Here is a 17,469-nt window from a genome sequence, read left to right on the forward strand (position 1 = left end):
CCTGTGAGAAAGTGGATTGTTAGTTTTGGGTGGGTAAATTCATTACAAACTGTGGTGTGGATGGCATTACACTCCTCTTTACTTGCACTTAATGTTCTCAAAATACAATCCCTAAATGCTAGAGAGGTTGTTGGGCCATAGGGGATGCTTTGAACATTTGGTGGCATTGCCTAATGGTTTATCCCTTTTGGGAGGGGGTGTCAAGAACGAAGAAGGACATACTCTGATACCCTCTACCTTCCTCATCGGAAAGGATGCTATTGGGGCTGAAGCTCACTGAATTTAAAGCAATGACCGAGAGCAATTTTCATATAGTAATGTAGTGCCTGGGTGCAGCCAAGCTGAACATAGCTTACATTTAGGAAAAAAGACATGCCACTGCTTACCCTGCTTATCAAATTGTATAGATAATGGTCTATTCTTACACTTGAACAAATAGCTAACAATATGCTTGGCACCCCTCTTTAAGCGTGAGTGGACATCGGAATAAAAAACTAATTTGGAGCAGCGGCCTGGCAAGCACTGTTCTTCCTCCTAAAAGGAAGGTCTTGGGCCTCTTTGATTAAAAGGTACAATGTAACTCCCCTTTTTGGAGGGTCAGCTATTTTAAAGTCATGGACTAGCAAGCATACAAAGGATTAATGAGGACAATATTTACAATATAACTTAATGTAAGATGAATAGATTATTCTACTTTCGGGGTGTTGGGTTGGTGATGACGGGCTTGAGTTAGCTGTAGTAAGTAGGAGCTGAAATTTAGTTATATTAGGGTTTCTTTTCCTTCTATTTTGTTGGAACTCACAATCATTTTCATAAACTAATGTGAAAATAAGCTCTGTATGTTGGTGCAGGACTGAATATGCCCTGAATCATTAGTAGACATGGTTATCTTTTTTTTGTTAAGATCTAAAAGATAGAATTGCACAAGAAATATGTAATCATTTATAAACATTTATATTATTTATTTTGAAATATTCCCAACATATTTCCCCTACAACAATAAAAATCCTGGTAAAATATTAATATATTACCTAAAAATTCAAATATTAAACAAATTAACAAATACCTAATAATTAACATTAGTAATTACAACTTGAAACCAAAATACAAAACAATACTTTTTAAATCAGTAAACACTCTTATTTCATAATACAATCCGGCCTATTCTCCTATAAGAATCCAAAATTCAGTGCTATAATTTACAAAACAATTAAAAAGTGATGCAATATTTATGCACATCAATCATGAATTGAAAAGTAAGTACTCAGTTAAAACAATAAAAAGAACATACCCACAACATTTTTTTTCAGGAGCCACTATTTCGAACCTCTCCAAACACAAATATTAACAAATTAAGAAAAATCAGTACATTAATTAATTTAACTTACAAAAAAGTAATCATTGATATCAATAACATATTCAAAGTACAAATGTTTTCTATAACACTGCCCACACAGGCCCCCAGTAAACCCACAACCCAAATGAAATCAATTGAAGACCATAAAAACAATATTAACTATACAATATTATTTTAGTAATCAGTATTTCAAACTGAAGATTGTTGTTAAAAATTATATATTCCACAGTTCAATCGCCCCTTCTTTGACATTTTGACCTCAATAGCATGGTGAATATATGGACCTGATTATGAGTCTGGCAGTCTTGCAACCGGCAAACTTGCGGGGGCGGTGGTCTGTCTGCCGCTTTACGGCTTGCAAAGTTGTTGCGGCAGAGGACCGCTGGTTGCTCCAGAGAACAGTCATTCCCTGGTGGTGGCGGAGGAGCATTACAATGTAGTATGCTCAGTGGGACTAGTGCAGTCCCACTGAGTATACTAAAAGTTCCACCACCACCAGACTATTTCATGATGGGAGTTCTGCCATGAAAAGGCTTGTGGTGGATGACCAAAGGAGGTGCCCCCACCAAAGAAATACATTCAGGGGGGTACAACAAGTAATCCCATGTCCGTATACCCCCAATGTTCCAGCACAGCATGGATGTCACCACCCATGCCATGCTGCAACTTTTTTGCCCTTGCCAATGCAGTGCTTGTGTTCCAGGCACTGCAATGGGCAGGGCGATGGACGGTCTGCCATACAAGAGTTCATCTCGTAATATGGAGGATGGACCTTGTGGGGGTATGGTACAGCAGTGCTGGCGGAGAGCCGGCGCAACTGTGCCAGACTCATAATCAGGCCCTATATTGTTGAGTTGAATTCAGGATAAATTGCATAGACGATTGCCAAATTGAAGTAGGAAATATCTTCACATTTACCTTGAGGAATTCATTTGAAACAAGCATCTTATAGTGCACGTTTAAAGCCATTAATGATACTGGAGAGCAACCCATGAGCATGAGATAAATGCAAAGAAGAATTGTCAGTTTACCTTGCCAGGTTGAAGGCATCATTAATGATCTGTGCCCGGTCAATAGGGGGAATTGCCTACAACAAGCAGTAAAACAACACATTTAATTTCTAACAAATGAAAATATCTAATACAAATTTCTTGTTAATCATAGGTATATTGCAGCTTTTATGAATCAGTGTGTTATACATTTTTCATATGCTATTCAATCATAAAAGCATCTATATACACATAAATACCATAAATAACAAAAAGGCTGACCATAGCTACCAATATCCTTAAACCTATCACATCCTTCTTAATTCTGAGGAATTTGGGCTTTCATCCAGATGTATCCATCAAAAGATTACTTCCTAGAAGGTTGCAGGTTTATAGAGCTAAGTTGTATGGGCACAATTCATATACTTAATTTTCAAACTATTGCTTATAAGGAATACAAAAATATTTTCATTGAAAAGTTGGCAAAACGTTTTAAAACGTCTTCATACTATTACAAATGTGCATGCTATGACATAGAAACACGTTCTATCTGTGGATCTCAAACTAAGAAGTAGCTGATCTTTAAAAGCCTAATCCAAGAGAAGATCGTATTAATGTTATTACCAAGCCACAGCTGTCTGTAAATAACCTTTAGGGCCAAATTAAAATTTTGACGGTGCGGCGGTGGGACCTCCCTGCCGCCGCACCGCCAAACCCTTGTGAAAAGCACTCACGGTATGAAAAAACTTTGTAATTGGCTGGCATTTCTTTTGCCGTCAAAGGATGTTCCAGCATGGCATGGACTGTGAAATCCATGTAATTCTGGAACTGGGGGTGCATACGTACAGGGGGGCACATGCTGTTCCCCCTGGGTGCATCCACATGGAGTTAGGCACACCCGGGCTCTGTAGGCCCCCCTTTCTTTCCTCATTGCCAATGTTTTCATGGAGGAAAGACCGCCATGAAATCAGTGGAGGTGAGGAAAGTGTTAATATGCATGGCGGGACTGCAGCGGCCCTGTCAAGCATGTTGCCTCTTGACCGCTGCACCACCGCTAGGGAATGGCGTTTCCCTGGTGGAGTTGGCAGTAGAAGGGCGGATTGACTGGCAAGGTCATAGTGTGGTAGTCGATAAAATGCCACCACCGCCCCACCACAAGTCTGGAAGTCCCGTAATTACACCCTTAGAGAATTAGTGGAACGAGATAGTGGCCTAAGAAACAAGCTTCCCTAGATGAGAATGTGAAGCTTAAAGGAACTCCTGCAATGACTTTTATGGCCCTGAGATAGGGAAATAACAAATGGATACTGTCGATAGGCCCGTAAGGCTCTCCACTGCAGCCGGATGAGTGCTTGTTTTTTTAGTACCTATGAGTAGCTGGCTTGCAACATTATCTGCTGGCCTTCAGTCCCATTTGCTAGAAATGGAGGAACTGTATAGTGCAGCACTGCTTCTTCCTTGCCACCAAGCGCTAAAAAGAATGCCCGTGTTTTAGCTGGGAAAAGTGGGAGTCTGTTCCTGGCTGTCCACATTGCACCCTTCTGAGGCATGGAATTTGGTGAAGGGGGGAAATGTAAAATTTGAATTTATTGAAATTGTCTAAAGTCTGTAAACTTAGGGGAAATTGTTTTCAGACCTCTATCCTCAACAAAGGGAAATCTAAGTAGTTGCAAAAATTGCACAATAAAAGGCTAGCCAAGACCCTGCTATCATTTCATTCACACCCGTTTCTTTCCTCACCTTGAGCAAAAGGTTTGACAGAACTCTTTCCCATTCTGAAGATGGCTTTACACTCTCTCTCTCTATCCACTTTAATCTCCTCCTGCGTTCTTTAGTCTTTCAACCCTTTTTTCAACTTATTCCTTCATTGATTCATTTACATTTAATGTTTCAGCCAGGTCAGCTTTGGTCCCAGTAAAAAAAGGAAAAAAATGAAACGTACCTGCTGACCGCGACCACGACTTCTCGTCCCTGCTCCTATTATTCCATCCGTACAGGAAGATGTAACAGAAAGCACCCAGGCTTCCAGACTCCTCTATCCAATCACAACACTACTGATAGCAGCATTGTGATTGGGCTGAGTGACGTGGTAGACTGGGCATGTTCTCCACCCTGGCTGTGTAACACAGCCCAGTGGAGAACATGCCAAGTGTATATGACGGTTTGGCCGGACCAAGACGGCCGGCCAATCTGTAATGTGCACTAAGAGAGTACCCACCGCTCCTCCCCCGACTCTGTGGGCAGTCCAACCCACCCTGCCCCTACAGAGGAGTACTGAAAAATAAAATGTTAATAACGTGCTGTTATTATTATTTTATTTTTCCTGTGAGATGAAGCTCCTCCATCTTAGCGGAAGAGCCATCCCTGTCTAGTCCAATTCTTCAGTCAACCTCCTGATGAATCTTCTGTACAGATTCTACAAGACCCTTGTGCTGTTCATTTATTTCAGTTAGACACTACAATCTCTTCGCATTTCTAGCTCTCACCATACCATCTCATCACTCTGTCTCTTCGTGTTTATCACTGCCTTCACTCGCCCCACTCGATGTGGGTGTCCCAAAAGGTTCTGTCCCAAGGACATGCTGCACCTCCTCTCTGTGTTACCATCATGGCCTATTTCACTTTGTCATATGATTTTTTGGCTAACAATACCTGTAAGAAGTTGGGTTATTGGTTGAGACATGTGGAAGCACCACTCAAATAATAAACACAATGCTTGTCAGGGTGACCCACAAAAGTTACTAAATAAACCTGTGTTTAAACTTCTGGTGGTTATGTCTGAATGCTTTTCACACAAAAGCATTCAGGGTTAAGTTAGAGGCGATGCAATGTGTAAAGTGTTTTATGCAGCACTCAACTCGTTATAAAGAAAAAAATACGACAACAAAAATGCCACACCATTTTCAAAAAATACAGTAAATTAAAATAAATAAAATTGCACCAAAACAACAAACATTCAATCAGTGGAGAGAGAGATTTGATTTTTTAACTTTACAGGTGCAAATAGTCTGAAATGTACAAACACAAGTTGTAGTTATCTGCTTGCAATGGACCAGGGTAAAGTCACAATTTTAGGCTGACCATGATTGACTGCCAGTTGGATACAGAGACCAGGTTCGCCTTGATGAAGAATTACCTTCTCAAGTCTGTGCGAGGAGCTACTGTTTGTGTAGACTGGGGCTGCAAGGTCAGTGCAAGCAGCAGTTCAAGTACTCTGGACAGCCGCATTATTGGCATGAAGAGCCAATAATATATGTAGCTTCACACTGGTGGTCAACATGGGCTGTCATTGTCAGTGAGAAGTGTATATCTCACTGGAGCCTTGCCTTGGTGTTTGTCACAGACAGTTGATGTCAGCACTAAGTGCAGGTCTCGCTTGTGTTTTGCTTCTGCACTCACTGTGGACTGATATTTCTCCGCACAAAGAAATCACTTCTTTGTCACAAGGAGCCCAAAAAGTGTATTTTCACCATGCGGTCAGGAGGAGTACATTCTGATGCCAGTCAAGGGTCTAGAGAGTCTGGGGGACAGCTCTAGGCGATCAGAATTCACTCCAGCATAGGCCAGCAGCAGGGCTCAGACAGATCCAGCTGGTGCTGGTCAGCAGAACAGTTGCTGGTAGTCCTCGGGAAGATTGTTGTATCCCTGTAGCTCAAACAGGAGGTCAGCTAACCGACCCTAGGAGTCACTTCTAGAAAGCCTGGGTTTTAGTCAAGCAAGACCAATCATCCTCCTGCATACAACAGCCAGCCCTTCTGCTGAATCTTCCCCAGGCCCAGGGTTGTTCTGATGAAAAGTTCTGAAGTTGCCACATTTATACCTGGTACCAGCCTTTGTGTGTGGGAATTTCCAAGCCTGCTACCCAAACTGGCTCTAGTCAGTTCTCCCCTTAGCACTGGCTCCACACTGTCTACGGTAACAAAGACATGGGTAGTTCTGATGTCAGGTTCCTCTGTCATGCGAGAGCTATGCTCTGTTATCTCCCATAGCAGTTTTTTTCCCTCAAGCTTAATTCCTAATAATTGGTTTTATTTGTGGGAAAAACAGAAAACAATGGACACTTCAGTGACTTTTTCAGGCATTTATGAGAGGTGAATTTGGCAATCCAGATTTTCACTTTTATTACTACGATGGCCGCATGAGTTGTGATGATCCTGAATTCTGGAGGCTTGGCACTGCCCATGTTCTGGTTTAAACGGAGCATCAATGCAAAGCGGACATTTCAAGTATAATTATTCATGAGGTTTTTTTAAAATGACCAAAGACAGTACAGACTTTAGACAGAGGATGGAATAATATCTTCAAGACATTTGAGATTCCTAAAATTATTTGTGTACTCTAGTCTGGGATAGCCGAAGGCTTCCCACAATCTTGTAACTTTAGACCGCGCTATATATAAGTCAACCTATGTCTCTCTACATTATGGCTAGATGATATGACCTATGTATTTGCTTACTATACCTAAAACAATGACATAAATTCTTAGAGACAAATTATATTGCTTGGTTTGTATTGCAAATAATCCAATAATTAATACATTAAGATCAGCAACAAGAAATGCATTATGCATTATCTCTTGGCCCTCCACCCTGTCCCGTCGATACCGTGAGGAGCCTCGACGTGATTATCTCTAGCGATTTGTCTATGAGACCTCAAATCAACGCCGTCACTTCTGCATGCTTTTATCACCTGCGCAGAATTGGCAAAATCCGAAGGATCCTCACCACAGAGGCTCTTGTACTTGTGATCATGGCCCTTGTCATCTCCTGTATCGACTATGCCAATTCCCTTTATGTCGGGACCCCTGCTTACCATCTCCACCGGCTCCAGCTGGTGCAAAATCAGGCGGCTAGACTGGTTTTTCAACAGCCGAAACATCAACATGTCTCACCCCTGTTGAGGAGGCTGCACTGGCTCCCGGTAGCCTCTCGATGTATTTTCAAACTGGGATGCACTGTCTTTAAGTCACTAACTGGTCTTGTTCCTGCTTTCACCTCACGCAGTCTCAAGCGTTACATTCCGTCTAGGAATCTGCGATCTTCTGATCATAACCTTCTAACTATTCCCAGGTTCAAACGAAAAAAACATGGCGGCTCTTGTTTTTCTTTCCTTGCTCCCTCTACCTGTAACTCCCACCCCGTCACCATCCGACTCTGTCCTGACTATATATGCTTCCGTAAACTCCTCAAAACCCATCTCTTCCAGCTGACCTACAACTAAACCCTCTTGCACTCTTCTCTGTTTGTCTCTGAGCGCCATGAAACCAATTGGTGTCCGTGCGCGGTATAAAATCTTTTGACAAATAACAAAATAACAAATATGCTGCGTGTTTCATGAATATTGGCACTGGAGACAAGGCCTTCTCAATGTCTGCATCTGACCTCTGGATCACTGATTCCGGGAATTCTAAAAATTGATGGCTTTACCAGCCATTTTTGTGAAAATGCTGCTTTCTGAATACATTTCAAACACATGAATGCAGGTTGTGTGAGATGTTTTAATTTGTTATAAAGATTTGAACTTACACTGGGATTGGTTTCCAGTTGCTTAAGAAGCTTCCTCATGTTTTCTTGGTCGTAATTAACTCTGAAGTATCCAGTTGCTTTGACGTTCAGCAAAATCCAGCTTCCAGCATCTGCTTTAAATGCTTCAATGGTAGCTGGCAGACAACAAGATAATGTTATACAATATGGGCAATATCGCGTTGCTTAATACCAAATAAATAAATGGAAAAAGAGCACTTAACATTTGTTTTAAAAATAAAACGGTTGGCACAAACATTAGCAAGTGGACTATCTTGTCTTGGCAGACTTAGACATAATTCATTTCAGCCCATAATGTTATTCAATCATCATGCTTTAGTATGCTCATACTTCTTGGAATACAGTTTATGGAAACTATTTTATGCACATTTAATTACGCTTATGGTAGCCTAGATAATAATCATGGGTCATAACAAAATCATACATTTAAAGAGAACTAGATAAGGTGGCGAAAATGAAACACCCTTTCACCCCATCCACCCCCACCAGCTTTCTGGTTCAGGTGTAGCTTGCATATGCACAAGTATTTTTAAAGCTCTCATTATGAAGCATTGTGGTACTTGCACTACCCTAGTATATCAAACAGGATAACAGTTTTTCCATTGGTCTCTAAATAGTGGTAAACCTTTCAATTAATTAACAAAATACAAATGTGCATTGCAATTTGAGATGTGAGGAGGTAAATGGCATTCTAATTATAATAACATTGAATTACATGTAATATCATATTTTGACTTATTTGGGATTCATATTCCTGTTCCCAAATAGGCTTAATGTGCTCTTCTTAATGGTCTAAGTAAGTCAATTAAACACAACTTCTCCTGACCGTCCAGGCCATCAGCTAGTAAAGGCATTAGAGTATCTAAAAATGAGACTGATAAATGGCAGATCGACGGAAGATACCTCTCCTAAGTATACATACCATGGAGTGAATGCGTGAACCAGACTTTATTTTATGGTAATTTCTCTACCATTGATGTAATTTATGTCCCAATGTTCTTACCGTACCCTGAGCCATCTTATCAACTCATTTATTTCAACCTAAATTTACATAGCATCAGGCTACCCCAGTAATGAAGGGAAACATCTATTTGATGGATCGAAAGCACCTTAAATGGACAAATGAAACTCTACAGGACCTACACAGTACAATAAAAGAATTAATAAAAGCCAGTGGCAATGAGGGTCTCAATACAATAAAATCCTGGACAGACTTTACATCAAAATTGACATAATTAATGTCGGGAACACAAAAACAGGCACAAGAAAATTGTATGGAAATAACGAGCGAAGTTCAAATCCCGAAACATGAACTAAAGAAAGCCATCAGGGAATTAAGAACAACGGACCCTGACCAAACGGCATAGGATTCCGCACGTCATCTGAGAAAAGAATACAAAAATATATATATATATATATATATATATATATATATATATATTTTAAGTTGAAAATAATTTTATTAAGTTGAAGGAATACAATAATGTAAAAGACAACAAAAAGAAATTATAGGAAGACAAAAGAAATAGAAATGACAGATTCGGGTCAAAACTACTGTTCAGCGCAAAGCAAACCAACTAAAGTACCGTCAGGAAATAATAACATGAACGGGCCAGTTAATGCCATAACCTCAAACGTACAAGAACACAATAGGACTGAATTTTAAACAAGGAGATTTTTGGAGAGCACAGCTCCTGAACAACTGTTTTTTGAGTACCTGGATGGCTTTCAACAATAAGACCCAGCGACGGCAATTGGAAAAGCAGAACATTCTTACTTCAGAAATGAGTGTATTTGCATTCCAAAGGACTAAACAGATTTGTCATCTTACTCAGCAGAGAAAATAACTAACATAATACAAAAAGGCAGAGGTGATGGTGTGCAGGGAATAATGGCATCCCTCAAGCTATTTTTAAACACAATCCAGCTTTCTGGAGAAAACATCTGGCTAAACTTTTTAAAGAAGTAGAATTACAAAATCGGAAACCATCTAGTTGGCAAGGCTCAATTATTACACCAATCTACGAAGGCGGAGACAGAACTAACCCATCAAAGTATAGGCTTATTGAGCTACTAGATGTAGGAGTAAACTACCACACCTCTTTGATCTTGACAGACCTGATTGACAATTGCACAAGTTCAACCTGATCCCTATTAACCAGACTAAGCCTGGGCGTAGTTTGCAGTGTTTTACTATGCGGCACTCTGCGAAGTTACAAAAAAACTCAGCGAAGTGTAGTGCGAACTGCTGTTTGTGCTGGACTCCCTGCCGCTCGAGTAGCAATTCTACCTGAGCGACAGCTCGCACTTGTGAACTTACCGTTCGCGACCGCGAGCGGGGAAAAAACTCTACTGCACTATAAGAAGTTGAGTTTTACGAACGCTGTGAGCTCCGCGTAGCAAATAAGATTGGTGATAATGGACAGCCTTGCCTGGTGCCATGCTCAATGTCTAAAGGCGGTGAAAAAACTCAACCTGTTTTCACATGAGCGCGCGGGCTAGTGTATAATATTTTCACCCAGCGCAGGAACTTGGGCCGTTACCTAATCGATCCAGTACTGTCACTAAGTAATCCCAACCCAAGGTGTCAAAGGCTTTTTCTATGTCAAGAGAGGCTATAAAGCACTGCTCTGCTGCGGTCTAGGCCCATTCCAGGAGCTTGAATAGACCACGAAGATGCAGGCCCTTACTTCTGTCTGGAATGAATCCTTTTTGGTCCAAGTGGACCTATAAGGGGACTACTTCTAATAGTCTCTTGGCCAGAAAGTTTCCCTGTGTAATGATAGCGGACGGTATGAACTCATAAGAAGGGAGACTCTGCTAGGTTTTGGGAGGACCACTAGCACAGCCTCTCGTAGTGAATCAGGCAAAATGCCCCTGTCAAAGAGCTCTTTATGTATGACAAGTAACCGAGGTGCCAACTGAGTCGAGAATGTGGTATGGAATTCTGTGGCCCAACCATCCATCCCTTGGGTTTTACCTCTGGCTAACTGCTTGATAGTGTCAGAGATTTCATCCACTGTAAGTGAGGCCTCTAGCTCAGTGAATTGAGCCCGGGTTACCTGCGTGAGAGTCGCTTGTTCCGGAAAAAGCTGCATCTCCTGAGTAGCACCTGATACTGGGGCCTTGTACAGCGCTGTATAATACTCATAGAAGGAGTTGTTTAATCGTTCCTGTGTATTGACTAAGTTACCTGCCAGGGTAGATATTGCAGTAATGGGTGGCTGTGTAAGATTGCTTTTCAACATACATGCAAGTGTCTTGCCTGCCTTGTCTCCTTCCGCCTGGTTAGGGTATTGCTTGTAATCTAGGGCACATAGTTTGTCCATTATTCCCTTATGTGTTAGTCTAGCCTTGGTGAGTATAGGTATTGTGTGCGGTTCTGTGGGGGCCTTATGTTCATACTGTTGTACTTCAGTTTCCAGCTCCTGGAGATCTCTTGTTAGTGTCATACGGATGCCATATACTGCCCGTATGATTAGAAAAAGAACACACGGCAGACCAAGGCCAAGCACATCCAGTCCATAAGTACTACCAATTCAGATGGTGGTGCAATCTCTTCCCAACACCCACCATACAGGGGTGTCTAAATGAATGCCAAATTGAAAACAGAAATTGGAAGGTGCACTCTTTCTTGGAATCAATGAAGCAGCGTAAAGAATTATTCCATAGTTTAGTCCTTTTATTCAATAATTTTCTTAAAACTGGCACACAGCCAACACATTTCCTTCCCAAAACTTTGCCAGTGGGAACTTCGTCAGGGCTCCCATGTTGTAAGTGTCTAATCTCAAATGGCGATTATTAGACCTCAAGAACTGGAATATACAGTAAATCTTTCTCAAAGGCACTTTCATTTGTAATGTGCTTTATCTAGCACTGCTGTAAAACTCCCTCGTTTTTTATAGTAGATAAATGATCTCATACTTCCAAATATCGTGGACTTGAGGAAATCCAAAGACGCAACAAGTGTCTCAATGGTTTCGTCGTACGTAATAAAGTGGCAAATAATTGTCAGAGCTCGAAGGAGGGAGGAAGCAGCACAAGTGGCATGATAACCGGCAGCGACTGCCTGTTTGACTTGCCCCCGCAGTACCACCTTGAGGGTATCCCTATCAATGCCGGCATGAGTGGCTGTTCCCTCATTGGTTTGGAAGTATGAGGTTATAGACTGTGACATGGTAGGGATCAGAGCAGGGTCGCGGGCACCACGTTGGTATGCTGGGTATGGACGCACCCCTGTTCAACTGAAATTGCAGTGGGCTGTGGTCCGATATCGTGTGGGCTAAGTTTTCAGTGTGGTTTACATATGTTAATGCCGCCTCTGTACAGGCATCGATACGTGTGTACAGGTCAGCGGGAGTGGAGTAATGTGAGTGTATGCAGTATGTGGGGTGCCTTGTGCCCCAACCATCGGCCAACTGCATCTGTGTGGCCCAGCAAGACATATTGTGTGCAAGCCCAATGGCCTGGGCTCCGGTAAGTGGAGGACGGGAGCGACTCAGAACCAGGTCATGTGCACCATTATAATCACCTCCCCAGTAGGTAGGGAGCAAATGGTTTCTAAGTGCTGGGATTAATGACTGAAGGAATGTGGATTGCTCTGAGTTGGGTGCAAACAGGGATACTAGGGACAGTGGCCCGCCCTCTAAAGAACCTTCCAATATCGCAAAATGGCCCAGGGGATCGACATGCGTTTGCATTATCTGTAACGGAGTGCTGGGCGCCACCCATATCAATGCCCCTCTGGCATATCCAGAATAGGTAGTACCAATTACTGTGCCCCTCCATCGTTTACTAAACAACTACAACGTTTGCTGTTTTTTTTTTTTTGCAGAGTTTTATATAGCTCAAACTAGACCCGAACCGAATCAGGTATCAGAGCGCTTTACATAGCACCAGTTACGTTACATGAGGACACACTTTCATTTTAGGCACGGGGAGATTAAGTGATTTGCCGAGACTCAAACCCAGATCCCCAGGTCCGAGGTCGAGCGCCTTATCCGTTAGGCCAACCCCTCTCCCCTATGCTGTGTTAAGTGGGTCTCTTGTAATAAAGTTCTAGCAATTTTGTGTCTAAGTAAGTATTTGCACACTTTGGGGCCTATTATGATTGCGTTTTTTCCGCATCCTTCGGGCCGGGGGAAGCCACCGCCGGCCCGGAGGATGCAGAAAAACCGCAGCGGACCCACCAAAGACCCACCGCCACATTAGGATGGTTGGTGGGTCCTGGTTTCCGTCCACAGCTTTTCCGCCGCGGTTGGCTTACAACCGCGGCGGAAAAGCTCTAATATGGTGGTGGTGTCTCTCAGACACCGTCCGCCATATTAGGAAGGGCCTTAAGAAATGCTTTTCCGCGGCGGGTTTTCCGCCATTGAAAAGCATGTGTAACTTCACTGCGGGGGCCCGTTGCGGGCCCCCTAGGTGAAGGGGGGTGGGGGGTGCACATGGGGGGTACCTATGGTACCCCCCTGCATTTGTATGCAGAAATCGGCAGGCACCGCACGGTGTCTGCTGCTTTCTGCATACAAATGCAATGTATGCATTTTTACCATTGCGGCGGATGCAGCTTGAAGCCGCACCTGCCGCAATGGTAAACATAGAGGATGTGACCGCCAGGGTGGCGGTCACATCCTAATTGCACAGGAGGGAACTCCGCAGGCAATGCGGAGGTTCCCTCCTGCTCTATGGTGGCGGACGGACTCAGGTCCGTCCGCCATCATAATCGGCCCCTTTGTGTCATTTGACGCAACCGGCTAGGCCACGCACATTCCAGGTCAATAATAAATAATTATTTCCTTACATTCTATAGCAATGAGAAAAAGATGGTAACAATAAAAATGCATTCTCTTATAGGGTATATATATCTGCATCCCAACATGATACACAGGCGTAAATTATGGACTGGCATTTTGTAGCACAACAGGAACCAACCCTGCAATTCGAAGGCCTCATTGCAAAAGGGCAAGAGGCCACATGCAAACATAATAAATTCAAGAAAAAAGAGACAAAATGTTAAATCACAAAATTCGAGATGAGTCTATAACAGTCATTAACGTCTGAGGAGGGTTTGTAGGTTGTCGCTCTTTCTTGCCATGTTTCTAATGGCCGCCTTAGTAGAGTGATCCTTAATAGGGCGTTCAGGGGACAATAACATCTTTAGTCCAGCAGCTGGTTTCTATGCAGGTGCAATAATCCCTGATTGTGTATCAAGCATTCCCAGTAGCCTCCCGTATCGTGTTGAATCAACCCAGTTCGTTTGAAGTTAGGGGAGTCACGGTGGGGCCGTCGTTCAGTATCATCTGCTGCTGCGAATCCAATAGGAAGTATTCCTGCTCCAGGGAGAGCTCCATTTACAAATCTGAGCAGAGGGGGGAAGCAGTGGCTCTGTGCTTTTCTGAGTGTTAAAGGGCTTGTTCCCTTTCTTGCGCTGCTTGGGCAGTGCTATGTACATTATTCCGGCCTCGGCATCCGCGACGCGTGGTTCTCCTCCACTGTTGGGGTGGGTCCGGCTTAGACTTTGGAGCCGACTCCACCCTGTTCTGTTCCACCCAGTTCTATGCATCGTCGAGAGAGTAGCAGAAGACCTTGTTGCCTTTGTATTGTATATGCAGTGACTCCGGTTATTGTAAGGCGTATTTTATCTCATGGTCACAAAGACATTGTTTAACGTCGATAAACGACGCACTGCGGGGCTGTACTGATAACGTGTAGTCCAGATATATGTGTAATTCCAAGTTTTCAATCGACCATGGCCCCCTGGCTCTCGTAATCTGCAGGATATGATCCCTGTTGCGGTAGCTGAAGAGGCGTTCAACCACCGGTCGAGGGGGGCTCCCGGTCAATGTGGACCCCCCGGAACTCTGTGGGCGCGCTCCACGGAGAAAAAACCTGGAGTGCCTACCTTGGAGTATGATTTCTGAGAAGCACAGGCCTCTAGATATAGCTCCATGCTATGTCCGTCAACACGTTCTGGTAGGCCTACCACGCGTGCATTATTGCGGCGTGATCTGCCTTCCTGGTCGTCAGCACGGTCTCTGAGGTGGTCTACCTCCTCTTGTAGTGACTTGTTTTGGGCCACTGTTGAGGATACCGAGGGCAGTACCGTTGCAACTGTGGACTCCACGTCACCCATTATGTCCTTTAGTTTCTTGTGATCCTCTCGCAGAAAACTGAGTTGACCGCATAGGGTATCTATTTTAGGGACCAGGTTGGATTTAATGTCCATCACCACTGCCATTAGTTTGTCTAGGCGGTGTGAGAGGTCAGCCTGCGCCATGGGTTGTCCCGTTAGTGTATGGTCGGTGCCAGTGGTGTCGTGCGATGTACCCTGTGTATCAGTGGTATGCAGCTGCTATTTTTCAGGTTGTGCCTTGCCCATCCTGGTGGTAGCACTACTTCCTAAGTCCCAGGGAAAGGAAAAGGAAGAAAGCAGTGATTTTAGTGGAGATAAACCACTGCTAGGTAGCCGCCGGACAGAGTAAAGTTGCTGCTAGTTTCCTGCTTCCATCCTGGACGCAGCACCCCCACCAGAACACCAAGTGAATACGCTGGAGATAGTGCAGATGTACGAGGTGGAGAGGACTACAGACCATGTGCCTCAAATGTCCAAGGGGCGCCAGTGTGGTATTTTTGGGGGGTCCCTAAGCTATGTTTGCTACTTGTCCACCTTTTCAAGCTAGGCAGAGTGTCCCAACCACGATGAGCCTGGTGAACGCCAGGGTGTGGATTGGTCTTTTGGGTTTTGCTCAGGCAGCAGGGTGCACTGTGCAAAGAACAGGGGCTCAGGCCTCTGTGAGGCTGTCGAAACTATCCTGCTATGTGGGGGGGGTGCTTGCAGATGAAGATATGTCCCGCGAGTGCCGTCAACAATATAAGGCCCAATGTCTGAGAAATTGTATATGTGAGGGGCCTACCTGGGTCCGTGCGCAGTCGCGACCTAAAAACAATGCGGCAGGATCGCTGCGGTGTCCATGAGACAACGGGGAGCCCGGCCGAGCTGCACCCTCGTCATCCAACGTCCGTTACCCCTGTAACCCTGCAGGCTCAGTTAAAAATCGGGGGGGGGGTTGCCTCTAGCCAGTCCAGAGCTCTCGATCGGGCGCGCCCACAACATAGGCTTGATGGGGGAAGTGGCACAGCTCAGAGCCCAGGACCCAGCCACTCCATCTGTGATCGCGGTTGTCTCCGGAGGGCACATGTGGGCTCCCAGGGTTTAGTTGCGATTGCATCCGCGATCCTGCAGGCTTGATGAGGGGTCGGAAGGGGTCGCTTGCAGCCGCTCTGACACTCCCGGCCTGGCTCATCCACAGCAAAGATCCAAGGAGGAAAAGGCCCAGCGACTCTATCTCGCATCCCTGGAGCTGCAGATTTCTCCAGAGGCCCAGAAGGGTTTGCAGAACTACCGGGGCTTGTTCCGCTATAAATTCACGGGCTGCTGGCTGGTTTTTCAGCGGCTAGATGCAGGATATTTGGCGGTCGTGGTGGAGCGAGCTGGAGAAACGTCCGCTCACATCGTCATCTAAGACACGCTCCCATGTTCCCCACTTAATAAGGCCCTTTGGACAGAACTTGAAATGACAAAAAATCTGTGTGTAAAATCAATATCTCCATAAAGCGTTAACAACTACATGTACTGCTGAGTTATGGAACAAACAACCTCCCTTTCACAACTTTTAAACATACCATAAACAAAGCAGCAAAATGTCATTCCTCGCTACTTTATAAAACCACCTTCAGCCATGGATCCCATGCCTGGATGGTGGTTAAAATTTCGAAACCCTCACACCAACACCTTGCTCAAACATCACATTTTTGGCACATCTAAAAAGACAATTGATGGCTCGCTGCTTCGGAAAACTGTCATCAATTACGGACCTGCTGAACTGGGTACAAAAAGGGCCTAGAGTATGCCGACTTTGTGGCAGTAAAAAATAGAGGACCTCATCAATTTAATCAGTATATGCCACAAACTTTATACAGCACAAGTCACTTTATTAAGAAAAACCCTTATTATCAGAGGAATTAGGACATGCAAAGCTGCTATAATGCAAGGGCTAAATCCATCAGATCACCAAAATGTACTGCAAGCTGATAAAACGTCTCAGACTCCACGATCATAGCCCAATACGAGCATTGATTGTATCTTTTTAACAGAAATGATGGCATATTTTGGCTTCAATGCCTGAGAAAATAAAAGGCAATATATGAATTATATACTTAGTAAGCCAGCAGTCTCACGTCTCTGACATTGGAAGAAATGTTCATTCAATTCACCCAACTTCTACAATAACCTATTTTACTATGCAGTTTTTATTATAAAATAAAGTACAAAAAAGAAGTCTGCTTATCACAGAAAAAGTTCTGACGATTTTAATAATCAGTCATTTACTGAACAATTTTTAGATTATCCTGTATCAAGAACGGAGTTTTAAGTGACTTCTGTCTCTGACGTTTTTGGATTTTATCACCTAAGATCAGGAACATTATCACATGTACATGAACACTACCGATTACAAGGATCAAGGGTGTACAGCCTAAAGATATTTTATTGTTTTTCTTTCATTTATTCAAAAATTGTTTA

The 17,469-nt window shown here is 43.6% G+C and overlaps 1 protein-coding gene across 1 annotated transcript in view; it reads right to left on the reverse strand.

Moving 5' to 3' along the window:
* LOC144824116 (aminopeptidase N-like) overlaps window positions 1–17,469 on the reverse strand; it is an 880,577-nt gene that overhangs the window by 458,830 nt on the left and 404,278 nt on the right. Inside the window, exons 13-14 of the mRNA XM_078683228.1 lie at window positions 7,872–8,005; window positions 2,389–2,444 (exon numbers count right to left, since the gene is read on the reverse strand). Of these exons, the coding sequence (XP_078539354.1) occupies window positions 2,389–2,444; window positions 7,872–8,005 (190 nt within the window). The remainder of the gene's footprint in view (window positions 1–2,388; window positions 2,445–7,871; window positions 8,006–17,469) is intronic.

The sequence above is a fragment of the Lissotriton helveticus genome, chromosome 3_1 (assembly GCF_964261635.1).
Source record: "Lissotriton helveticus chromosome 3_1, aLisHel1.1, whole genome shotgun sequence".
NCBI lineage: Eukaryota > Metazoa > Chordata > Amphibia > Caudata > Salamandridae > Lissotriton > Lissotriton helveticus.